We start from the raw sequence: 26,527 nt of genomic DNA, 5'->3' as shown, positions 1-26,527 counted from the left end.
ATCCGCAGAGAAGACTCCCAAGTGCCAGCGCTGCAAGAGTTAAGCTAGAGGCCTAGCGAGTCGCTGGCACAGGTCCCGGCAGCTCTCACGGCAGGAATGTTGCCGGGAAGCCACTGCATCTGCAAAACAAGATTTGAGATGTCGAAATCGGTAGCGCCCCCTCCCACTCAGGAAAAGGAAGCGCCTGTAGCCCAGTTACCTGCTGCGGGTTCCCTGCTGCTCATACCAGAATCTCCATGTAGGGGTGCTACACGCCGGCTCCTTCCGCGCTACAGCTTTAGGTAAGTACCTTAGTTTTGTACCTATCGCTGGGAGGCCGGCAGCGGTAATGTCTTTAGGTGATAATGGCCCACTCCGGCCATTTATGGTAACTTTATTTAGTTAACATTTCAGTATGAAAAGGAATGAGAGTAAAAAGGGATTTAAAAGTACAGGACTGGGTCATTATAATCCTTGCGACAGGGGGGGTCGTTGGTTTATTATTGCCTGGTCCTTCTGTCTGTGCTAATTGGTATCGCCTTCCTATTCATGGGGAGGAGTACCTGGCAGCAACCTGGCCCTCACTTGTACAGTTTGAACTCCCTGCATTGTTTGTGGAGGGGTGCTGGGAGAATTGCAGATATGTATTTATGGGTTTACTTTATGTTACTTTTATGTGAGGTCGAATTAATGGGGTTTAGAAAATAAGTGAGGTTTTATTGTGTAGATTTTGCAGTGGTTTCATGTACACTAAAAGGAAAAAATGGTGCAAAATGGAGAATAAATCATAGTTGTGCCAGGGTGGCGAATATATATATATATATATATCATGCCAGAATCTGTGTATATTATCCAAATCCATGAGTAGTCAGTGCCTAGTGCTGTCACTTGTACACCATTAATTACCTCTAGCAAATTGTGTACTGGAACAATGCAAATGCCCTATTTATTTGTATGTAAATAACAGTTACATAATTATGCAATGCTAGCACATGGTTCCCTTGACCAGCTAGATTGCATGGTACATACATGTTGCACTGCTGATAAGCGGGTCTATGTTTGGCTGTACGTTCATATTCTGCATTTCTCATACCCTTCACAGAGGGGGTAAGCAGTCTTAGTGGATGAATACATCATTTTGGATTTTTCCCAGTTCTGCTTTGCTGGTGTTGCTTTTAAGGAAAAATATTTTCTATGCAATCTAGGAGAGCAAATAGGCATCATATTACCTATATCTTTAGGTTGTTCCCTTAACCCCCCCCCCCCAGGCCAAAACCGGGTGACTCCCACTCCCCACACCCTACACCCCCACACGTCACTTTGCTGTGTCACTGAAGTTTATACATTTATAATAAATTTGATATAAATTCAATCATAATTCTGGCATACTTTTCTAAATAGTTTTAACAGAATTAATTCTACTTTAGACACCACAGCTTATTCTTTTAAATGTAACATTTTTTTCTTACCAAAATTAAATATACATACATACTTCCTCCTTAAGAACCACATTCTGGCTGAAGTTCAAAAATTGCATATTTCTGCACAGTTACTTACGGTAATAAAAGAATGGCACTGTCCAGGAAATTAGGGTCAATACTATTTGAATAAAAAAAGTGACTTGTAGGAGAAAGTGTAATTTTTCCTGTTATATTTTATTATTACTAAGTTGTAACAAATTGTGGAATCATTAGAGGAAGCCATAAATTGACAGCACTGTCTATAGACTGTAGAAATTGTGCTTGAGTCATTCCTTTAGTCATGCTAAGGATTTACTTGCAGTGGTTTTATTAACTTCCAGACTTATTCTGCTGTACTTAGGACCTTTATTCGTACAGATGTTTTATGTGATGAGCACAGATGCCTTGCATCGCTGAGTTTCTAAGGTCAACTCCAACCTAGGAATTATCTGCAAGTAGTTTTTAGTTCTCCTTATGGTACTACGTGGGTTTCCTTCAGATACTCTGGTGTCCTTTCTCACTCCAAAACACATAGGCAGGTTAATTGGCTTTTGTGTGTTGTTTAAAAGTCAGAGAAGTTAGATTGTAAGCTCCACTGTGGCAAGACCTAATGTGAATGATGAGCAATCTTCAGTCTAGGTTTGGGGGAACCTAAAGCAAGCATCAGCCTCTCCTCTCCTCACACAACTTGATACAAAATACAGACTTCAGATGAAACTACCCACCCCCCCCCCAACCATTGCACCTCTTCTTACTTACCCCTTGTTTTGGCCCTGGCCATCTTTAATATAGGATTAAAGGGGAAGGAAAGGCAAAGTCACTTGGGGGTGCCAAAATGTTAAGCACCCCCAAGTGACTTTAACCGCTTACCTTGTACCCCGGGCTGGTGCCCCTGTTAGGAGAAAATAGCACCAGCCCGGGGCACCTGGAGCGCAGCGATTCCTCCTTCCGCTTTCCACTTCCTAAACTGCCGGTGGCCGGGCATGCACAGTAGAGCGAAAAAGCCGACTTAAATGTTTAAGTTCGGCTTTTCACTCTACTGCGCATGCTCGCGCAGCGAAGCCGGAAGGAGGAAGCGCCGGCAGCTACCCCGGGCTGGTGCTGTTTTCTCCTGACAGCGGCACCAGCCCGGGGTAAAAGGTAGGCGGTTAAAGTCACTTGGGGGTGCCTAACATTTTGGCACCCCCAAGTGACTTTACCTTTCTTTTTCCTTTAAAGTCTACAGGGAAATCTGCTGTGTTGACTTTTTGATGTCCACTTTAATTTACAAATAGAGCAAAATTTACACAAAGCACCCTGTGTGATGTTGTCCTTGAGCACTGGTCTGTAGGAGTGGGTAACATTTTTGGACAGCCATATATACTATTTTACTATGTGTTGGTCAGCCCGGTGTGAACCACAGGCCACAAGAAGTTTCCTCTGCCATGCAAAATAGCAGTCCATTTAGAGACCAAAATCTGTTCCTAGTTCATATTAACAGGTGGTGCCATATGTACCTTTCAGTGTGGCCTCTTCTATATCAGCGTGCCTGAGGTTTGCTATATGTACAGCACTGTTCGGTTCCCTATTGGCTGTCTGCAATGTCTTTTTTTATCTATAGCGATAGCTTCAGTGCCAAAGAACAGTGCAGACAGGCAATTGTCAAAACTGCACTAAGCAAAAGATAGAACAAAATTGTCAGATATTGTCAGGGAACATGGGGGCTTATTTGCAAATCTGCAGAGGGTATAAAGTGGATGTGCACTTGGATTTTTGTGTATATATATATATATGTATATATTAGTTTTAGAGAGTAAATGTACCTCCTCATTCATTTTTTTTTTCATTTTGTAGAACTCCGCTATGCACCCATTTGCTTTTTTTGTTATTCTGTCTGGTCTGGCTGCATACAAAGCTCGTAAGTAAATAATAGTTTTAATAAATTACCGTATGTTATGATATGAAAATTGTTTGTCTTATACTAATTAACAGAATGAAACTGTAAAAGGGGCTGCCAATAGGATACAGGGATCTTTTTTTGCCATTTTTTGTAGCAGTGAAATGTAGCATTATCTCTGCGCAAACATATGATTTTTGACATTTTGACACTAAACTATGTTTTGTACGATTTCATTGGTGCATGTATGGCCAGCTTTAGCAAGTTCCATATTATGTGCATCCATTAAACTCAGTTTAAACAGGGGACAGTGCATTGTATGTAAATGGCCACCTACAAAGTTTCCTGAAGCAGCGTTGGCAGCAATTAGCAAATTCACAAACAGTTTGTACAAATGAAGTTGAATTTACATGTGTCAGTAACAGTATTACATGTTTCAAAATAATTTTGGTTCTGTGGCTTTAGATAAAGATCCCCTACTCTCCTTCTTCTTTTAGTAGAACTTTGGGACAGTTATGTTTTTTTTCAATAACAGGTTTTCTTGAGAAATATATTATAGGTATGGGATCCATTATTTGGGAACCCATTATCCAGAAAGTTCAAAATTATGGGAAGGCCATCTTCTGTAGACCCCATTTTAATCAAATAATTAAAAATGTTAAAATATATTTCCTTTTTCTCTGCAATAATAAAACAGTAACTTGTACTAAGATACAATTAGTCCTTATTGGAGGCATAACAAATGTTGGATTTATCTAACGCTTAAATTATTTTTTTAGTAGACTTGGGGCCATATTCATTAAAGTACGAATTAGGAGTACAATTTGAGAAAATTCGCATTAAATCCAAAAATTTCTGATGTGTGTTAATTTTGCAAAAAATCATGTTGTGCTTGTACAAAAATATTGTGGTACAATCCAACAGTTACAAAATTTTCATATCCAAATGATCGTAAACGGCGAAAAAACCTTTTTGACCTTGGGAATGAATTCCAGACTCCTAAAAAAAAAAAAATTCCATTTATATGGGTTTATCCTATAGGCTAAAGGTTACCCACTGGGTTTTAAAGCAAAAGCCAGGATAATAGCTGATCAGATTCCCAACTACAGACCAGTTTCATCTTTCTTGAGGCTCATCAGTGCAGTGCAGGGTTTTCTGATCAGCTTATGTAGAGTCACCATGTGGTTTCACAAACAAATCATTAAAGTTGAGGAGACTGCCTCATACTCAACCTTAGTGATTTGTTTGTGAAACCACACGGTAACTCTACCTAAGATGATCAGAAAACTCTGCACTACACTGATGAGCCTTAAAAACAGCGACAACAGTCTGTAGTTGGGAATCAGACCAGCTATTATCATGGCTTCTGCTTTAAAACCCAGTGGGTGAGCTTTAGCCTATAGCAGGGGTTCCCAACCTTTTTTACTTGTGAGCCACATTCAAATGTAAAAAGAACTGGAGAGCAACACAAGCAAGGAAAAGGTTCCTCGGGGTGCAAAATATGGGCTATGATTGGCTATAGGTGGCCCCGATCTGAACTAATACCATACAGCAGGCTTTGTTTGGTACTACTCATGGTTTTGATGCATATAAAGATTGCATTTAAACCAGGAATTTAAAAATAAGCACCTGCTTTGAGGCCATTGGGGGTTGTTGAGCAACATGTTGCTCTTAAGCCACAGGTTGGGGATCACTGGCCTACAGGATAAACCCATGTAAATGGGATTTATTTTTTTTTAGGAGTTTGGAATTCATTCCCAGAATTCCTTTTGTTTACTTGTATCTGTATGAGGCAGTCTCCCTCAACCTTAATGATATGTTTGTGAAACCACACAGTGACTCTACCTAAGCTGATCAGAAAACCCTGCGCTACACTGATGAGAAAGGTGAAACTGGTCTGTAGTTGGGAATTTGATCAGCTATTATCCTGACTTTAAAACCCAGTGGGTGAGCTTTAGCCTATAGGATAAACCCATGGGAGTTTGGAATTCATTCCCAGAATTCCTTTTGTTAACTTTTATCTGTATGAGGCAGTCTCCTCAACCTTAATGATTTGTTTGACTTTGAACCTTCAATGCATGATTTTGGACGCCTCCCATAGGACTCAATGGCACTCTGCAGCTCCAACCTGGCCAAAGGAAAGTCACAATACCCAAGCTTGAATGAATCCGAAACTTTCATACTCATTGCGACAAATACGATTTTGTTGTGCAAAGTATGAAAAAGTTGCACAAATTAATGAAAATATCAGAGATAATACGCAAAAGATGTAAACTTTAGAAAAACTTTAGAAAAAATTTAGAAAAATACGATTTTTTTTGTAATCAGACCTGTCGTACTTTAATTTATCTGAAAAAAAAAGTGGATGTGTAAAAAAATAACCACAACAAAAAGAAAAAACATAACAGAATACTCCCATGTGCATTTTGCCTCAAAAAAGAGTCATGCTGGTGAGAATTACATTGTTCCAGTCAATTTCAGTGAGGCTAAAAAACTTGAATGTTTTAATAAACTTCCATTTTTTGTAGCGTTTTTTTTCTTAGATCCTAAAAGAAACAGAAAATCAAATTTTGATCAATCTGCCCCTTAAGGTATGGAGATACAAATTACGGAAATACCCCTTCCCAAAACCCGAGGCCTAAGCATTGATAAACAAGTCCTATACCTGTATGTGCCTTGAAGCTTGCTAGAAATGCAAAGGGAAATATAATCAGCCCCACCTGAGGAGCTGGCACTCCTCTTTATTGAATTCACATGGATCCCTTGCAGTTTCCATGACCTTTCACATGTGCAGTATAGAAATATCAGAGGTCGCCGCATGTACTATAGTAACATTGGAAATTTCACATGACCGGTCCTGGACACCACAAAGGATCCCTGGGAAATCTTTTAACATGGTTGTGGCATTTGAAAAAAAAGTAAATGTGGCTGTTGTGTCCATATTCCAAGGTTAGCAATTATATTTACTTGAGAGGTGAATAACAAATTGACATCCAATTAAACTGCACATTCCTAGTATTTTAATACATTTGTATAAACACACGGATGAAACTCAACAACAGATCCTTCCCTAAAATTGCAGAAATTCTTCTTTATACCCCCAGCATGAAAAGCCATTAGCTGGCTTAGCTTAAAAATTACAGAAGAGAAATATGCTGACACAGCAGTCTAGAAAACATGGGTATTCTATTATTTGTCAGCATATTCATTCAGGATCCAAGTGAAACATGGAAGTAGAAAGTAACCAAAGTGTTTCAGACAACACAGTTGACAGAAAGCAAAAGCTGCACCACTTCCCGCTAGTCTGTTGCACTTGCACAGATGCTAGATAATAATGGGGCTGGTGTACAAAGCTCTTTTCTATTGTAATGGGTATTAATTTTCCACCACTGCAATTGCCTTGAAACTGGGACTTGTGCTGCCCTGGTGGGCAGGATAATGGTATACGTGTGCATTATGAATCCTGCAACCCAGCATGGTGCATTGAAGTGGTTAAGGTTTAAAGGGCTAATAGCTGGTTTTGTGTACCTGTTCTGTCATTAGAATACTTGCCCTAATAGTTATTTAAGAGAATTAAGCAATAAATGATAAACATTGGGGCCATTTACTAACAGAAGACAAGTACCATAAATCGGCATAGTCTGCCTTGTTTTCCTACAAATATCCCGAATTCTGCAGTGTAGTTTTGCCTGGTGCAAATTTTTGGTGTAATTTCTTTTTTCCCCTTGCAGAACTTTGCAGCAATGATGCTGTCGTATGTGAAGACATGTTCTATGTTTCAAATGGAGAACCGGTCCGCATGTCTTCTTGTGGGGACATAAATGGCAGTGCTAACGTAACATGGTTTAAAAATGATTCCCAAATATCATTTACTTCAGATCCACAATCACGAATTCACCAAAATGAAAATGTTCTCTGGTTTATCCCAGCAAGCTTAGATGATGCAGGATTGTACACATGCAATGTCAGGTAAGATTCCATATAATGAACTTTGTTGGTGGTGAGTTATAAAATAGTCAACTGTAGCAATAGGACCCCTTATTCCTGTTGTGGCCTTGTGCCTTGGATTGGCACAAATGATTGGGTGATTTATCAAAATATGAGTTTGGAACATAATACTTACTCATGTTCTATTCATTCCTATGGAATTTTTAGAAGCATATTTATCAGTGGGTGAAAGTACGAACTAGCCATTTGATAAATACACTTCTAAAAATTCCATAGGAATGAATAGGACGTGGGTGAGTTTTTACGTATTAAGCTCTAAACTCACATTTTGATAAATCTACCACCTAGTGTTGTATCCAGGCAGGTGGCATGGGGTACCTAATTGTATCTGGACCCTTTCGATCCAATCTAGATCTTTCTCATGTGGTTTTCTGCAACTACTTATAATTACAATTAGACATTACATGACATTATCCCCACCTTGAAGTCAGTCTTACATTGCCACATACTATAACTACAGTGTACAATTTTTACAGGTTTCCGTAATCACAGTACAGGTATGGGATCCCTTATCCAAAAACCTGTTATCCATAAATCTCTGAATTATGGAAAGGTCATCTCCCATAGACTCCATTATAAGCAAATCATTCTGATTTTTTAAATTATACTTGATCCCAACTAAGATATAATTAATCCTTATTGGAGGCAAAACAAGCCTATTGTGTTTATTAAATATCTAAATGATTTTTAGCAGACTTAAGTTATGGAGATCCAAATTACGGAAAGATCCCTTATCCGGAAAACCCCAGGTCCCGAGCATTCTGTATAACAGATCCCATACCTGTACAGTGCTAACCCAGGGTCCATGTGATTATATCTGATAATAAATATCTTACAAAAAGCTTAAAGGCTAGTGGCACATTACACAGGCGACCTGTTGTGTTCCGCAAAGATGTAAAAGAATGCATTTTTCTGCCCAAATCCACCCCATATGTGCACTGACAGGCCTATGCTGGAAAACAGAGCATTGTTTGAGTGCACATTGTTTTTTTGTTTTTTTTTTGCATAGGAAACACAGTCAGAGAATAGCCAATGAGCTGCCCTGTGTGCCACTAACCAAAGGATTACTAAGGGCAATGAGCTGTTTAGACCCATTTATCACACAATTATACACAGTTTGGTAGCTGAATATCTTCCTTTCTCTTAGTCATTGCTGTGGGTAGGACTATGGGTAGGAGTAACCTCTACATCAGTTTTCTTCTATCGAAGATGTACCTTTTCCCTTCATTTTTTTATATCTGCAGTAATACCTGGTGGTGGGATATTCTAACAAAAGCCTTATTTTCCTGCTTAGTTTTATTTATTAATATATTTTGGAGCTACAAAGCAAAATACGTTTTTGAGATATATTGAATTTTCCTTTGTAGACCTTTGTGGCCATAAAGGGACAGAAAATAAGAATACACTGCTATGATATACAGACCCTTTAATGCATGTGTTAACAGAAAATACTTGCACATGTGGCCCTGTTATTTCTAATCAAAGGATAAATTCAGAAATAGATCAGAAATATCAGACCCCAGCCTGTGTTACAGAGCGTATCCTTTGTACTGATTGTTTCACATTTTGTGTTAATTATAGAAATGTTACATACTGCACCAGGCTGATTGTTTTTGAGAATGAGGAAGGCTTGTGCTATAACAGATCCACACTGTTCTATAATGAGCAGTATTTGGAAGCCATCAAAATCGTATGCCCATCTATAACGGATTATGTTGATGTCTCCAAGGCTCAGGTTAAATGGTCTAAGGTAACATTTTATTATTGACCTTTTAATATAGAGGTTAAACATGAATAAACTGATTTTTGATAAATTATTGGTAGCGACACACCATTGGGTTCTGTAAAGATGACATACAGTATTCACTATGATGGTGATAATAGTTAAAGCTTAAAGGGGTGGTTCACCTTTAATTTAACTTTTAGTGTGTCATAGAATTACCAATTCTAAGCAACTTTTTAATTGGTCTTCATTATTTATTATAGTCACTGACCCTGGAAGCTAAAGACGATTGCTCTGTAAAGCTATAGTTTTGTTGTTGTTACTTTTTCTAACTTTTCTTCTATTTAGTCCCCCTCCTTTTCATATATTAGTATTTCATTCAAACCACTTCCTATAGTAATTTGGACCCTAGCAACCAAATAGCTGTTACAACTCTAAACCGAAGAGTTGCTGAACAATTATTGAAATAATTAAAAATCTACAAATAATAAAAAATGAAGACCAATTGCAAATTGTCTTAGAATATTACTGTCTACATTATACTAAATCAAGTTAACTTAAAGGTGAACAACACCTTTAAAGAAGAAAAAAAGGTAAAAACTAAGTAAGCTTTATCAGAAAGGTCTATGTAAATACAACCGTAAGTACTCACAGAAACGCTGCACTGACTTCTCTGAAAAAAGATTTCTGTGTCAGTAATTCATGTGCCAGAGACACGCAGCTTTCTGCAGTCTCCTCTCTCCTGCTCCCCCCTCCCTCAAGAATGCTAAGAACTCACTCCCCCCCCTTAGGAATGTGGATCTGAGCCAATCAGCTGGAAGCTGACTCATAGTCTTACTAACTGAGCATGTTCACTTGGTCTGGGTGTCTGTGCAGGAGTGAGGCATTATGGGAACTTTCTTTACACAGCTCAGCATTTTTTCTGACAACTGCAGCTTGAGATTAACTCTTTTATTAGCCTTTCCTTCTCCTTTTAAAGGGGGTAAAAATGATGCTTAATATTCAGGTCTGGTGTGGGTCGAGGATTTCTCGACCCGCACATCACTACTGTGCATGCATGTTCTTCTGCCTACACTTCTTGGTCCTTGAAGCTTTGCTTTCTGTCTTTTCAGTTGCACAATCCTTTATAAATTTACATATAAGTCTTATATTTTGTTCCCTATCAGTTTTCATGTGGATATCCAGGGCTCACCAGAAAACCTGGCATTTAGGGCCTACCAAAAAAAACTGACATCCAGGACCCACCAAAAAAACCTGGCATTCTGGACCTACAAAACACACCTGGCATCCAGGACCCACAAAAAAACCTGGCATCCAGGGCCCACCAAAAAACTCCAGGACTGACCAAAATAACCTGACATCCAGGACCCGCAAAAAAACCTGGCATCCAGTACCCACCAAAACTGACAACCAGGAGCCATCACAAAAAAAATGACATAAAGGACCCACCACAAAAAAAATGGCATCCAAGGCCCACCAGCTAGAACCATAAAACCTTTTCTTCTTGCTGAAGAAACGGGTAGCCTGTATATATATATATATATATATATATATATATATATATATATATATATATATATATATAATATTAATAGTAAGGTACTGGCCCACTAGATGCCAGTTCAATTAAATCTATGAGAACATTTTAAACATAAAGATAACACAGGAATCAGTGTGGCAGCTTCCCAGGGCATTTTCGCTCTTCTGTATGTTTTATGTGTTATTGCTAGAACAATCTGTGTGAGAACACAGACCAACACAGTTGATTCAGACAGACTGCTGAGTATAGCACAGACGGACAGACATTGTGCAGACAGAACCTCTGTATATACATGCTTTTTACAACCCAGATTATTTGCTTGTTTTGCTTAATCTATTAGCTCTTGCCAGCCCTATATAAGAAACAGTCTCCCTTGATTCTCCTGATTATCTGTGGCAATAAATGTGGCCTGCGTCAATCCCTGGTCCCCTTCACAGTCTCCTAAACTAACTCTTTCCTGTCTTTTTCACTGCTGATGATAAATGAAACCTGGTAAGGGCAAGCACCCACTGAGCAACTTACTCGCCCACGATAGATCGCTGCTATCGTGTGCGAGTACCTGCTCCGAAAAGGTTTTCAATTGCCAACAATAGAAGTCGGCGGTGGAAAGACCTTTGTGTCAATTCGGTTTCTGAAGTTGCATTAAAAAGGGTTAATGCTCTGTTCTCCAGAAAAGGACAAAGGCCATGACCCACCAGGAAGAATCCTGTTACTCAGACAGGTCAGTCCGACAGTTAGTGATCATTTACTAACCATCAGATTTTTATTTTTATTTTTTTTTGCAAAATGTTGTAGGAATTTTTTTTTTCAATATTTACTATGCATCCAGATGGCTATGTAAAAGTCAATGGCTGATGTCCCTTCCCTTTCCTGAAAGATACTTCTTTTGCCTCAAAACTTTAGAGGTTTTAGATTTTTGACACTGGTTTTAGATTTTGCAACAATTTGAAAAACTTGATTTCTTGGGCCAAGAATTCGAAAAAGTTGCAGTTTCTGCAACTTTTTCCTGCGCTTACTTCAGACATTCTTGGAAATTAGTTTAGTGGAATTAAAAATATGAGAAATGTTAGAGTTTTAGTAAATCTGCCCCTTAATGGAAAGGTTAGTAGTAGAGACGAATATATACTATTCCTAGTATGTAATATGAGTATATGAGTAAAAAATATCTTGCTGTTTTGATTTTTAACCAGTGTAAAGGCCAACCCAACCACAGTTGGCACCACACATTACTAAGCAATGTATTCTTTCCTGTAATGAAAATGTAAACCAGGAACAGAATCTAAAGTGTGTGGCAGTAAGGTCCTTGATAGCCAGCACTGTAGATTATTCTATATGTGGAAGGTAAATTGTTAAAACCTGATCAGTAAATATTTATTGTCCTTAGTATTGTACCTCTTGAATAAAAATTAGAGCAAACAAGCTGTTTGCAAAAGAGACTGTTAAAGGAGAAGGAAAGGCTAAGTCACTTGGGGGTGCCAAAATGTTGGGCACCCCCAAGTGACTTTAATCGCTTACCTTGTACCCTGGGCTGGTGCCCTTGTTAGGAGAAAACAGCACCAGCCCAGGGTACCTGTGAGCACTTCCTCCTTCCTGCTTTGTTTTGCCAGGACCCCACAACAGGCGCATGCACAGTAGAGTGAAAAGCCGACTTCTCTGTTAAAGTTCAGCTTTTTCACTCTACTGCACATGCGCGCACGCGAGCAAGCGAGCAGGGGCACCAGCCCGGGTTAAAAGGTAAGCGATTTAAGTCACTTGGGGGTGCCTAACATTTTGGCACTCCCAAGTTACTTAGCCTTTCCTTCTCCTTTAAAGCAGTAGTGTAAATAGTGTGCGCTGGGCCTACCCTGCAAAAATAATTCATACTCAGATCTGCTGCCCACCTGCATCCTCCCCTCTCATCGGCTTGGGAGGGGGGGGAGATATTTTGTGCTATAGAGGAAGAAGACCCCATTGTCTGAGCCCCCCTGCTACCACATGGTCTGCTTTTTCTATAGTTATGGCACTGGGTTATGGGGTAATTTAATGTCAATTTACACATTTGCCCAGGTCTAGTAAGCCTTAGCAAGCAATCCGATTTCTGTTTTAAACAGCTGATTAATGCTAATTGGTTGTTGTGCTTTACCAAACCAGTAGCAAACTAACAGGGCTTCATACAAATGCAAAAGGACTGTATTAAATGTTTGTGAAACTAAATAGCTACTTTTTATTAGCCAACTAAGGATGACTTTTTAGCAGCGGAGTTCTGAAATGCCCAGTGTCGCGCCAAGTTTCTTTTTGCAGGCAACTTCAAACAACTGTGGAGAACGAAGCGTTATGTAGGCCTTTCCATCGGCGATTCCCTTTGTTGCCAGTGTAAAGGCATTTCGGAATGGCTAGTCGTCCATGGTAGCAGAGATCTATCACGCGATTAAAATGCTCTGTGGGACATTAGCCTTACTATGTAGCCTCACTAAATCTTTCCGTCTAATAAATCAGCACAATGGTTTTCTCTACAGAACTGCAATCCTTTGCAACCTGAAGATAAGTATTTAGCTTTGGCCGACTCCCTGAGCATAAAGAATTCTGTCAAGGAAGATGAAGGGCTCTATACTTGTGCTGTGCAGTTTCACTACAATGGGACAGAATACTCATTGACTCGGACTATTGAGTTGAAAATTGCAGGTAAAACTTTATGTATATAGATCTTCATGCCCTGAATTTTTCAGTTTCTTGTGTTTGAATGATTGGCATAAGATGGGATAAATGACTTTTGTCGATATGCGAATATGCCAAGAAAAAATATGCATAAAGTACATATTTCAACATATAATAAAGCTTCATTGCTTCATAGAGAAATACAGTAAATACAGTTTTTAGGGGACCAAAAAAATGGTGCAAAATCCAGGGAAATGTATTTTGCTTTTCAAACTGGTGGGACAACACAAAATTGGCGTAAAATGCAGGAAAACATAAAAGCAAGACATTTAAAATTGAGGTTTGACTGTATAATAGTAAGAAAAACATAAGGAATTCCAAGTGCTGTATTCAGTCTGTTTAATATTATATTGGATCATGTATGAGACAGATTTTTTCCCCCAAAGTGATATAATTAAGCAGGCCTTATACCTAAAGGCAGGGGTGGCCAAGACGTTGATCGCGGTCCACCAGTCGATCCCCCGGGGATATCTGGGGGACCGCTACGAGACTGTGGGATGTGGAAGTGCGCTGTGAATGCGTAAGTACGCTGCGTTACGTATGTATGCTGCATCTTGGGGAAGGAGTCATCGGTCAATCGCCGATGACAAAAAGTCTGGCCACCCTTGCCTTAAAGGACTACCGTATATACTCGAGTATAAGCCGATCCGAATATAAGCCGAGGTACCTAATTTTACCTAAGAAAACTGGAAAAACTTATTGACTCGAGTATAAGCCTAGGGTGAGAAATGCAACCGCTACTGCTAAGTTTCAATAATCAAACAAATAACAGATAAATAAATAGATAACTTTAGGGAAAGAAAAATGTTACAGCAGCAGACAAAAGCAAGTTTGGGAAAGCTAAGGAAGCTGCCATACTAATTATCAAGTACTTGGACCCCAGTGTACAAGTCCCACCACAGTACTACAATAGTAGTTACAAGGGCTAAATAATTCTTGATGCTGGACTTAGTACAAATTTAATTTTTTTAAATAACAAGTTATTGTACCAATTACTTAATCTGACTCGTTGTGCAGATGGATGTGCAGATGTAACGCGCTCATTGCGCGCACCCACCCTCCCTCCCTCCACCTGTGTCCGTTCATACCTCCCTCCCTCCACCTGTCTCCGTTCATACCTCCCTCCCTCCACCTGTCTCCGTTCATACCTCCCTCCCTCCGTGTAATAGTATAACTATATATAAGCGCATATTTACTAATATCAGTAGAGTGCAACATTAAGAAAAAAAAAAGTTGTTCCTAATATGTATGGGATATCCTTTGGGGGGACCCTAAGTTGTGCTCTGTTTAGTATGCTGAAATACAAACCAGGGGGTGCCCTGTAGTTAAAAACCAACAGGAGGGTAGCGTGACATACCTCCCTACTTCCCTCCACGTGTCCGTGCATTACACAGCTTTTCAGCAATAACAATCACAATAACAATCCGTGACTCTGGCTGAATGCGCACGTCGCGCACACCTCTCCCCCATGCCAGACGCGAGCAAGGGCTTCTCCCCCATGCCGGACTCGAGAAATAAAAATTACACCAAAGCCCCAGTTTGTGCAGTAAGATCCCTTACCTGCCCTTAAGCACATTCAGAGTGACTGTGGCTAAATGCGCATGGCGCGCACACCTCTCCCCCATGCCGAACACGAGTAAGTGCCTCACCCCTATGCTGGACCCGAGTAATAAAAATTACACCAAAGCCCCAGTTTGTGCAGTAAGATCCCTTACCTGCCCTTAAGCACATTCATAGTGACTGTGGCTGAATACGTACGGCGCGCACACCTCTCCCCCATGCCGAACAGGAGTAAGTACCTCACCCCCATGCCGAACCCGAGTAATAAAAATTACACCGAAGCCCCAGTTTGTGAAGTAAGAACCCTTACCTGTAGAAGCACATTCAGAGTGACTGTGGCTAAATGCGCACGGTGCGCACAACTCTCCCCCATGCCGCGAGTAAGTGCTTCGAGTGCTCGGCCAGAGCCTGTCTGCGTGCGCTTAAAGGAACAGTAACACCAAAAAATGAAAGTGTATAAAAGTAACTAAAATATAATGTGCTGCTGCCCTGCACTGGTAAAAGTTGTGTGTTTACTTCAGAAAGTCTACTATAATTTATATAAATAAGCTGCTGTGTAGCCATGGAGGCAGCCATTCAAATGAGAAAAGGCACAGGCACATAGCAGATAACAGATAAAACACTATTGTATTCTACAGAACTTATCTGTTATCTGCTATGTAACCTGTGCCTTTTCTCCTTTTTTCCAGCTTGAATGGCTGCCCCCATGGCTACACAGCAGCTTATTATATAAATTATAGTAGTGTTACTGTAGCAAACACACCAGTGTTACCAGGGCAGGGCAACAGTGCATTATATTTTTATTACTTTAAAGCTCTTTCATTTTTTGGTGTTACTGTTCCTTTAAGGGCAGGTATGCACGGACACATATACTCGAGTATAAGCCGAGGGTTACTTTTTCAGCACATTTTTAGTGCTGAAAAACTCGGCTTATACTCGAGTATATACGGTAGTTATGTCATAATGTGAAAATATTTGTTTACACCTAAAACTTGTTTTGTTGACCAAGCACGTGCAAATGAACTAGTAATTGCCTTGGTTTAAAGGAGAGAGGATTTCATTCTATAGTCCTGTAGAGAGCCATGAATGGCACTGGATCCCTGTTTATTCATTTTGCCCTGTTCAGCTTTATTATCTGCCTCACCATAGGATACAGTTAATACACAGGCCCCTTTGGGTTTGATCTAGTAACCACTAATCAAGTACTACTAAGGGCATTTTGTTCTTATTGTATCTAATGGAGACTCAGCAATTGGGGTCCTTTTTTGCATGATTTATTTGGTAATTGTAACATTTAGGTTACACTTTGGTAGGCAGTGGCTCATAAAGCTGTTTCAGGTGATTCACATAATAGCCAATGGAGGACAATTTCCATCAAGTGTGGGCACTAAAAAAACTTGGTGGGCAAAACACCAAATAAAGTTGCAGGTCTCTCCAAAAGGTTAAATAACCTTCCTAGTAGCCAATTAAGCTTGCTTCATGTATATAAGGATACTGCATTACTACACTTTTTAATTGTAAGCTGTTTGGATATATCTGTTGTTTTTCAGTATTGGCAACTTCTTCTTCTCCAATGATGTTAAATCCTAGTAACAGCATTCAGAAGGTGGAGCTAGGTGAGTAGCGTTTCACTTGCACATCAATGTTCTGCTCACAAAATAAATCTGTATTCAAGAAAAAAGGGGTTAAACTGAGGAAACTCGGAAATGAATTAGGAGATATGTCTATGAAGATTCTCATTCATCCAGGTCATGATATACAGTATCTAGTAGAATTAAGTCTAAAACAACTGGACTTTTCTGAGTTTTTCTTGAAAACGTTTCACCACTCATCCGAGTGGCTTCTTCAGTTCAAATGACTGGTAGGGAATTCCCCGTTATTTAAACTCTTGATGGTAGTAGAGTCACAGACATCCAATCACAATGGTTCCATTGAACTTGTTCAGTTAGGTGTTAGCTGAAACTGACAGGTGTAAGAAGGTATGATCCAATCACAATAGTACCAAGATTCTCATTGATGAAGGTGTTAATCCTTCAAAGTACATGACTGGAAGTGTGAACTGTTGTGAAACTGCCGGGGTAAGGATGTTAACGCGCCATTGTATGTTGGTGACAAGCGGTGTCTCAGGCCCCCTCCTCTGTTCAGGGATGGTTTTTCCAGGCTGGCATAAATGGCCTCTTTCACACCTCTTTCAAACCATCTGTCCTTTCGGTCCAAAATATGCACGGTACTGTCCTCAAAAGAGTGACCCTTTTCTTTGAGGTGTAGATAGACCGCTGAGTCTTGTCCTGAGGAGTTTGCCCGCCTATGTTGGGCCATTCTCTTACAGAGAGGTTGTTTTGTCTCCCCAATGTATAAGTCTGAGCACTCTTCACTACACTGGACAGCATAGACCACATTACTTTTCATGTGCTTGGGTGTTGGGTCTTTCGGGTGCACCAGCTTTTGTCTCAGGGTGTTGCTGGGTTTAAAAACACAGGAATGCGATGTTTGTTGAAAATTCGCCTAAGTTTTTCCGATGTTCCAGCAACATATGGGATGACTATGTTATTTCGCCTGCTGTGTTCCTCCCTTCTGTTTGTAGGTCTGGTCTTTCTGTTGGTCTTTGATTTGGTTTTGATGAAGGCCCAGTCTGGGTACCCACAAGTTTTCAGAGCTCCTTTTAGATGTTTATATTCTTTCTCCTTAGCCTCTGCATTGGATGCCACAGTTTCAGCCCGATGATGTAGAGTCCTAATTACACCCAGTTTATGTTCCAAAGGGTGGTGGGAATCAAACAGCAAGTACTGGTCTGTGTGGGTGGGTTTCCTGTATACTTCAATATCCAGGTCCCTCCCCTCTTTGATAACTATAGCACAGTCCAAAAAAGCCAGTTTGCTGTCTTTCACATCTTCCCTTGTGAACGTAATGTTTTTGTCCACCGAGTTTATGTGTTTGGTGAAGGCTGGAACGTCGTGTTCTTTAATTTTGACCCAGGTGTCATCCACATATCTGAACCAATGACTTGGTGTTGTTCCCTTGAAGGTGTCCAGGGCTTTCTTTTCCACTTCTTCCATGTAAAGGTTCGCTACAATTGGAGACACAGGCGAACCCATGGCACAACCATGTTTTTGTCTATAGAAAACTTCCTTGTGCTTGAAGTAAGTGGTATTGAGACATAGGTCCAGTAAGGAACAAACTTGTTCTGGGGTCAGCTTTGTTCTGCTGCTGAGGGTGGTGTCTTGTGGCAGCCGTTTCCTCACTGTATCAATTGCCTCGGCAGTGGGTATGCATGTGAACAGAGATGTTACGTCATAGGACACCATTGTATCATCGATCTCCAGCTTTAACTCCTTCACTTTTTTGACAAAGTCCATGGAGTTCTGAATGTGGTGTACTGTGTTTCCAACTAAGGGGGCTAAGATGTTGGCCACGTATTTAGCAATGTTATAAGTCACACAGTTAATGCTGCTGACAATTGGCCTCAAAGGGGCTCCTTCTTTGTGTATTTTTGGGAGTCCATATAGGCATGGAGTGGCTTCGCCTGGGTAAAGGCGACGGTACAAAGCTGGACTGATGATGGTCTATGCTGTCCAGTGTAGTGAAGAGTGCTCAGACTTATACATTGGGGAGACAAAACAACCTCTCTGTAAGAGAATGGCCCAACATAGGCGGGCAAACTCCTCAGGACAAGACTCAGCGGTCTATCTACACCTCAAAGAAAAAGGTCACTCTTTTGAGGACAGTAACGTGCATATTTTGGACCGAGAGGACAGATGGTTTGAAAGAGGTGTGAAAGAGGCCATTTATGCCAGCCTGGAAAAACCATCCCTGAACAGAGGAGGGGGCCTGAGACACCGCTTGTCACCAACATACAATGGCGCGTTAACATCCTTACCCCGGCAGTTTCACAACAGTTCACACTTCCAGTCATGTACTTTGAAGGATTAACACCTTCATCAATGAGAATCTTGGTACCATTGTGATTGGATCATACCTTCTTACACCTGTCAGTTTCAGCTAACACCTAACTGAACAAGTTCAATGGAACCATTGTGATTGGTTGTCTGTGACTCTACTACCATCAAGAGTTTAAATAACGGGGAATTCCCTACCAGTCATTTGAACTGAAGAAGTCACTCGGATGAGTGGTGAAACGTTTTCAAGAAAAACTCAGAAAAGTCCAGTTGTTTTAGACTTAATTCTACTAGATACAATTAGGAGATATGTTTTTCTCATTGAATGGTATCTGGTCCAGCGTCACAGATTGTTTGATGTGGTTTAAATACAGAATCATTATGAGTAGGCAAGACAGCCACCTTAAGGAGTGGATAGTCACATTTCCAGGCCACAGTAATGTGGCCGGAGAGACTGCCAATTTTGTGTGTTTCGTTTTTTCAATGTTTCTAGTGAAATGATGCATTATAATAATTCAATATACAATATACCTTGACTTTGGGATAGATCATATTAAAATGATGCCGCTACACAGGAGGCCCAGCAGCTCTTGGCTTGAGATCACTGACCATGTCTCATAAACCTACAGGTTTCATTCAGCTTTGCTGAAGAACTTGGTCCAGTCTTGATTCCATTAAACCTTCCATGCATGTCACATGGCCCCCACAACTTCGAGGTCGAGGTACATAGGCAGCACCATATAGGTATAAACAGCCTTAATTGCATAACAGGGCTTTTTAGTCTTGGATAATAGTGACTGACCAAGGCTTAAATGTCCTGTTATGAAATACAGTATAAGCTATTTTTAAAAGTATTGACCTATATGGTACTATCTGCTTGAGGATTTTTAGCAGTAGACCGTGACAGCCATTTCGCCTGCCTAGAAATTTCCTTGCAGCACATGCCTTACTCCCACTATACTTCATGGCTTGAAGTCCACACATTTCTCTTTTATTCAGGACTTGAAAGCAGAAGAGGAGATTCAGTTTTAAGCTCCACATCACCAAAAAGTCCTTATTCTACTTTGCCAAACATGTTTGAAGTGTCATATAATTTTCGGTAAAATTAGAAAATTAATATACTGATTGCACCTTGCAGGATCCTGATTCTAATTATAGCAAGTTTATTATATACCAGCTTAGGACACACACATGCTCATATACATGGGCATTTTCTTCAGCAGCATACTAAGAGTATATTTGGGGCATCAGTGCTTCCAGGGAAGTTGAAAGGGCACCTGTCACTGTTTTTATTTTTTTTGTGGTATAGTAGCCCTAAAGTATAGAGATGATTTCTCATTGTGCCTTCTGCCAGCCTGAGTCGTAGCTGTATGAGGTTGCATTAAATTGCCCATACTACCTTGCTTTGAAGTGCCCTCCTGCTAGGTTAGCAACCGCAGGAAAAAATGGCTACAATATGCCTGACTGGGAAATGACTTAACTTGTACATTCATCTCCTCTTTAATTCCCTTCAGTTGTCTGAGATACCATTTTGTAATGTTGCAGGATCTCCCATAAGCCTCAAATGTGAAGCGATCAACGGTGTTGATGTTATAATGATATGGATGTACAATAATTCGTTTGTTGATGAATTCTATGGTTCTGATACCAGAGTTATAATTGGAGAGACCTTGTAAGTATATTATTAGTATTCTTACCCATTCCTTCACTCCTAGCAGGAAATGGTCTGTGTAAGGAATCTGCAAACTACAGTGGGAAATCTGATTTAGCAGTGATGGTTACAAAAGAGGATTTGGTCTGTGTCCAGCTTACCTAGGCTACAGCCTCTAATAGCTGATGGGTCAAAATTTCTGGCCTAGAGGAAAATGACTTTATATCTAAAGAAAATACTGATACTTTTTATACTTGTATAGAGGATTCCAAGACTTCATGGGCAGCTTAATTCTAATATGCAGGAAGAGTTCTGCCTTTATAAAGTAAGCAGTTTGAGTTTACTGAATGAGCCTTCCTGACCCTTGCATTAATGTTAGGCCATCAATTTTTAATAAAGGTATAGGATCTGTATTGGTATTGGGTATGAGGTATTTGGATTTCCATACCTTAAGTCTGCTAAAAATCATTTAAACATAAAATATACCCAGTAGGATTATATTGTCACCAATATGGATTTATGTAGCATAGTTACCATCAAGTACACGGGCCTGTTTTATTATTACAGAGAAAAAGAAAATCACTTTAAGAAACAGTTGATTAAAATGGAATCTATGGGACATGGTCTTCCTGTAATTCATAGCTTTCTAGAAAAGGGATTCTATACCTGTACTGTTCTCCATGGCTTCATCATGCTGCCATGATTACTATATTACTTGTATTAACTTGTATTAACAGTTTTGGTCCAATATTGGACCAAAACTGGGTCCATCATCTGCAACCACCTGACAGGGGAGCTACTGCCACAAGGCATGTTTAGAGACTCACCTTAGGTGGCAGCACCCTGCAAGTTACCAGGGGCAGCAAAAAGCTGCTCTGAGTAACCTTAAGAGTGCAGAGAGCTCAATTTTGCTCTCTGCACTAGCAATATGCCCCCCCTGTACTCACTCTGGTTGGTACGCACTAATTGTTGTACAAATTTGAGCTCATCAGCATGTAGTTAGGTTGTCAGCTGATCTATTAGACTATTATGCTGTGTTGTGTTTTTTTTAGTTCTTCAAAGACTGAGGATGGAGAACTCATGTGGATGAGATATCTGAACTTTACAGAGATTAAGGAAGAAGATTATAACAGAAAGTTCTATTGTCAAATTGCTAATTCAATGTCTGAAGCATACGTTATGCTACAACGTCCAGGTATGTAAGTTTAATCAGTTATTCTTTTAATATGAAGCTATGATAAAGATTTCTTCATAAGAATGTGATCTGTGATTGAAATCATGGACCTATTTATAACAATCACTGGACACCAGTAAGACTATGCTGAGCAAACAATAACCATATGTCCGTATACATATTTGTGTGCATTATTTCACTAGTTTAGCTTTTTCTTCCTTTTCTTTGCAGATCCGAATTTCCAGCCCTTTTTGATTGCATTTTTTGTATCACTGATTTTCGTCATTATTAATATTGTAATAGCCATCAAGATTTTTAAAATCGATATTGTCCTTTGGTATAGGACTTCTTGCTTTGGTCGGAAAAATCTAAAAGGTATTGGTGATATATGTATGTTTTCTGTATTATTATATACATAAGGCACAATAAACATTGCAGAGAAGTTTTTGCAGCACAAAGCTACACATTGATGGAAGGAAAAGAGTGAGAGAGCTGGAGTTCATTGAATGTCTCAATGTCTCCCGATTCCTTGTTAACTTAGTCCATTATCCGCTAGTGCAGATCCTCCTGATGCACCTGGCCAGGTGCCTGTAACAATGAGCACAAGAAGAAAAAGGAAAAGCACACAAAACAATTTACTGTATTGTGGAGTGCACATACATCAGCAAACAGCTTGGAGGTATTTTATTTACACCAGCAAATCGTCTTGTGTGCTTTTCCTTTTTCTTCTTGTGCTCCTGTACATAAGAGGCAGTACTAAGCACAGGGGCAAGTGTAATAGTAATAGCATCAGATGTTTCTGAGAATGTACACAATACCTTGTATTCCTTCTGCATCCAATTCCTACATTTAACTATATTCATTTGTCACAGATGGAAAGCTCTATGATGCTTACATTATGTATCCGAAAAGTCTCAGTGGAACCAACTCCTATCCCATGGACATCTTTGTACTAAAGGTGCTGCCTGAGGTTCTTGAAGTGCAGTTTTCATACCGACTTTTTATATTTGGACGAGATGTATTACCAGGGGAAGGTAAATATTTTTTTACCATAGTTTATTTCAGAGTCATGCATGCATATGGCTAGAGTCATGCAAGGAGATCTAACATGTCTCAGGGAAAGCACCCACGGAGTGACTTACTTGCCTGCGATAGATTGCTGCTATCTCAGTCGAGTAACCGCTCCAAAAAGGTTGGAAAGCCCTTCGCATCACTCTGGTTTTTCAAAGACGCATGAAGTTGCCTGCAGGAGGAAACTTCCCATGATTTCAGAAACTAAAGCAATGCGAAGGGCTTTCCACCCACTATAGCAGCAATCTATCGCAGGCAAGTAAGTTGCTCAGTGGGTGCGTACCCTATGGTAAATAGTAAGCAGATATCAGGGCTGAATCGGCAGGTGGAGGTAAAATTTTTTCAGTCCTGAACGTCAGTGGAGGGTGGGAACGATCGTTATTGCTACGTGTGGCCACCTTTAGATACAGCTTGGGCTGAAAACCTCAAAGAGCAATAGTGGTCTCCATTGAACAGTGGAGTAATAATCAGGTAGTCTTGGCCTGGACTTGCCAGGTTTCTTCCATCAAACCTATGTTGTAATTTGGAGTGGGGTAATCATGCTCATCACATGGTTGTTGTGGGAAAGTAAAAATATTTGGCAATGGGGGACCGGGGGACATGGGGATGATATTGAATGTAACTGTGTATAACTGTATAGCAATTTCATTTATCCACTGTAAACCCTTCGGCCAAATCTCTCTGAATTTCATTTCATAACGTCTGTCTTTGTGCTTGTCATGGAGGAATTTAAATACATCAATAAAAACTGTGTTTTTGTTTGATTTTTACAGCCATGTCTGATGTTATTGATGAAGCTATCTCCCAAAGTCGAAGATTGGTCATTGTTTTAGGAGGCATTCAAACAAGAAACTATTTAAAGGATGACTTTGAGCAGCAAATCGCAATGTACGATGCCCTTATTCGGAATAAAATTAAAGTAATATTGATAGAATTAGAGAAAGGCACTGACTACACCAGTATGCCAGAATCTATCCAGTATATCAAACAAAAGCAAGGTGCCATCCGATGGAAAGGAGAATTTACACAAGCAAATACAAAGTTCTGGAAACATATGAGATACTATATGCCCCCAACTCAGGCAAAAAACCTGCAGCACTCGGACAGCACTAATCTCAATAGGTGCTGATACTCATGTGGAACTGCAACAGTTTTCCCACACATAGGAGCATTTCCTAAGGCTCTGATAATCAGAGTTATTAAGCTGGTCACACATGGACAAATAACGCTGGGCAAATGGTGTTGTTATCCAACACATATATGGGGCATTGAGTTGTGCCCTACACTAGCTGATGTTCTGATCAGGATCTGCTTCAAACCAGTTTGCCCTTGGGCATTATCTGTATCTCAGGGCACAAAGTGACCTTGCATATACTAATAATTATTAGTAGTGAGTACACACATACCTCATTGTTGCAAAGCATTTTAAGGCTTATTTATTCGTCAGAGAAATACATATTACCCAGAATACCACTTTATCCAGAATGTCTTGGGGTTGCTGCCACCTTAATCAGTCATGAGACGTGTGGTGTGCAGAACTGTATTGGGTATGGAGAGGAAGAACAATACTTGAGGAATCCCATAGACAAGTCACTGGCACAAGACTGCAAGGTAGAGTCTTGCAGCAGGTTAGGTACCCACACAATACTCACAAATTAGTCGGCATTCGGACGGACAAGCCTGGATGTTCTGACTGTGCAGGTGGTCCGCGGGTAATCAGTGAAGGTAATCCAGGAAGTTGCGGGCAAAAAGATCTGAGCTCCCCAGCGATCGTACTGATTTGTGACCTCACTTCTGGTTCTCAAGTCCTGCCAAGAAATACTGACGTCACTGGATGGTTTGAAAAGATGTTCGATATAGGGCAGATTAGGCCAGTGAAAGACATCATAGCCAATGCGAGTCCGGGGTCAGGTGCGTGTCTACAAATACAGACCCTTGCAGGACGCATACTGCAAGATCTCACAGGAGCCACCTCATGGAGAAGTTACAACCCCTCTTAGGCTTCTGCTGTTTACAAGCTTGCCCACAATATTTTAAGAGGGTGAAGGCATGCAGGAACGTAGTACCTTTTAGGAAATTAACCAGTTTATCTCTTTGGTCTGTGGCACATGTGTTGCAGCCATTAAAGGGACACGATTGCTTTAATAATTGTCTTCTTGTATTTGCCATTGCAATGAATGTATATTTATATGGTTTATTTTATTTTTTACTTAACCTATTTCACTTTTGTTATACTTCCATTTCGATTTAACACAGGGGTGCCCATAGTTGTTTTGGCAAACCATCCATTTGTAATCTCAGTTACTGTAAAAGGATTTCACTTGTAACCCCCATAGATCTCAAGGAAGCATGTGCTGATCCATTGGCCTCCTTGTTATCATAGCTATTACTCCCTCCTCATAACCAATCATTATAAGTTCTATGTTCATTCACACTGAAATAGTTTTTGTTTTCTATTTAAAGCTCTTATTAGTAATATTAGATAAATACATTCATACAATGAAATACATTCATTTTAATTAGCCTCCCTGATTATTTGGAGCAATTGTAAGTTAAAAATGATATAAAAATGTATTTCTTACCCCTCATTGCAAGTTAGATGTGCTGATACCCTCTTAGTTCTACTTCAGATCTGTACAGGGTTTCATTTGTATAGCAGACATACAGTGGTGTGAAAAACTATTTGCCCCCTTCCTGATTTCTTATTCTTTTGCATGTTTGTCACACTTAAATGTTTCTGCTCATCAAAAACCGTTAACTATTAGTCAAAGATAACATAATTGAACACAAAATGCAGTTTTTAAATGAAGGTTTACGTTATTAAGGGAGAAAAAAAACTCCAAATCTACATGGCCCTGTGTGAAAAAGTGATTGCCCCCCTTGTTAAAAAATAACTTAACTGTGGTTTATCAATTTCAATTTTCAATTTCAATATCAATTTCTGTAGTCACCCCCAGGCCTGATTACTGCCACACCTGTTTCAATCAAGAAAGCACTTAAATAGGAGCTACCTGACACAGAGAAGTAGACCAAAAGCACCTCAAAAGCTAGACATCATGCCAAGATCCAAAGAAATTCAGGAACAAATGAGAACAAAAGTAATTGAGATCTATCAGTCTGGTAAAGGTTATAAAGCCATTTCTAAAGCTTTGGGACTCCAGCGAACCACAGTGAGAGCCATTATCCACAAATGGCAAAAACATGGAACAGTGGTGAACCTTCCCAGGAGTGGCCGGCCGACCAAAATTACCCCAAGAGCGCAGAGACAACTCATCCGAGAGGCCACAAAAGACCCCAGGACAACATCTAAAGAACTGCAGGCCTCACTTGCCTCAATTAAGGTCAGTGTTCACGACTCTACCATAAGAAAGAGACTGGGCAAAAACGGCCTGCATGGCAGATTTCCAAGGCGTAAACCACTTTTAAGCAAAAAGTTGAACTTTTTGGAAGGTGCGTGTCCCGTTACATCTGGCGTAAAAGTAACACAGCATTTCAGAAAAAGAACATCATACCAACAGTAAAATATGGTGGTGGTAGTGTGATGGTCTGGGGTTGTTTTGCTGCTTCAGGACCTGGAAGGCTTGCTGTGATAGATGGAACCATGAATTCTACTGTCTACCAAAAAATCCTGAAGGAGAATGTCCGGCCATCTGTTCGTCAACTCAAGCTGAAGCGATCTAGGGTGCTGCAGCAGGACAATGACCCAAAACACACCAGCAAATCCACCTCTGAATGGCTGAAGAAAAACAAAATGAAGACTTTGGAGTGGCCTAGTCAAAGTCCTGACCTGAATCCTATTGAGATGTTGTGGCATGACCTTAAAAAGGCGGTTCATGCTAGAAAACCCTCAAATAAAGCTGAATTACAACAATTCTGCAAAGATGAGTGGGCCAAA

The 26,527-nt window shown here is 40.1% G+C and overlaps 1 protein-coding gene across 1 annotated transcript; it reads left to right on the top strand.

The window, feature by feature from the left end:
* il1r1 (interleukin 1 receptor type 1) lies at positions 1-25,151 on the top strand. Its single transcript, XM_002934505.5, has 11 exons — positions 1-281; positions 3,273-3,336; positions 7,047-7,284; positions 8,905-9,073; positions 13,082-13,247; positions 16,391-16,456; positions 20,282-20,408; positions 21,440-21,582; positions 21,793-21,936; positions 22,434-22,595; positions 23,406-25,151. The coding sequence occupies exons 2-11, from the start codon at positions 3,282-3,284 to the stop codon at positions 23,759-23,761; spliced, it is 1,626 nt and encodes a 541-aa protein (XP_002934551.2). The 5' UTR covers positions 1-281; positions 3,273-3,281; the 3' UTR covers positions 23,762-25,151.
* The last annotated feature ends 1,376 nt before the right edge of the window (positions 25,152-26,527 follow it).

This window comes from Xenopus tropicalis, chromosome 2 (assembly GCF_000004195.4).
Source record: "Xenopus tropicalis strain Nigerian chromosome 2, UCB_Xtro_10.0, whole genome shotgun sequence".
Taxonomy (NCBI): Eukaryota; Metazoa; Chordata; class Amphibia; order Anura; family Pipidae; genus Xenopus; species Xenopus tropicalis.
Note: the sequence above shows the minus strand (reverse complement) of the source record. Positions and strands in the feature narration are given on the sequence as shown.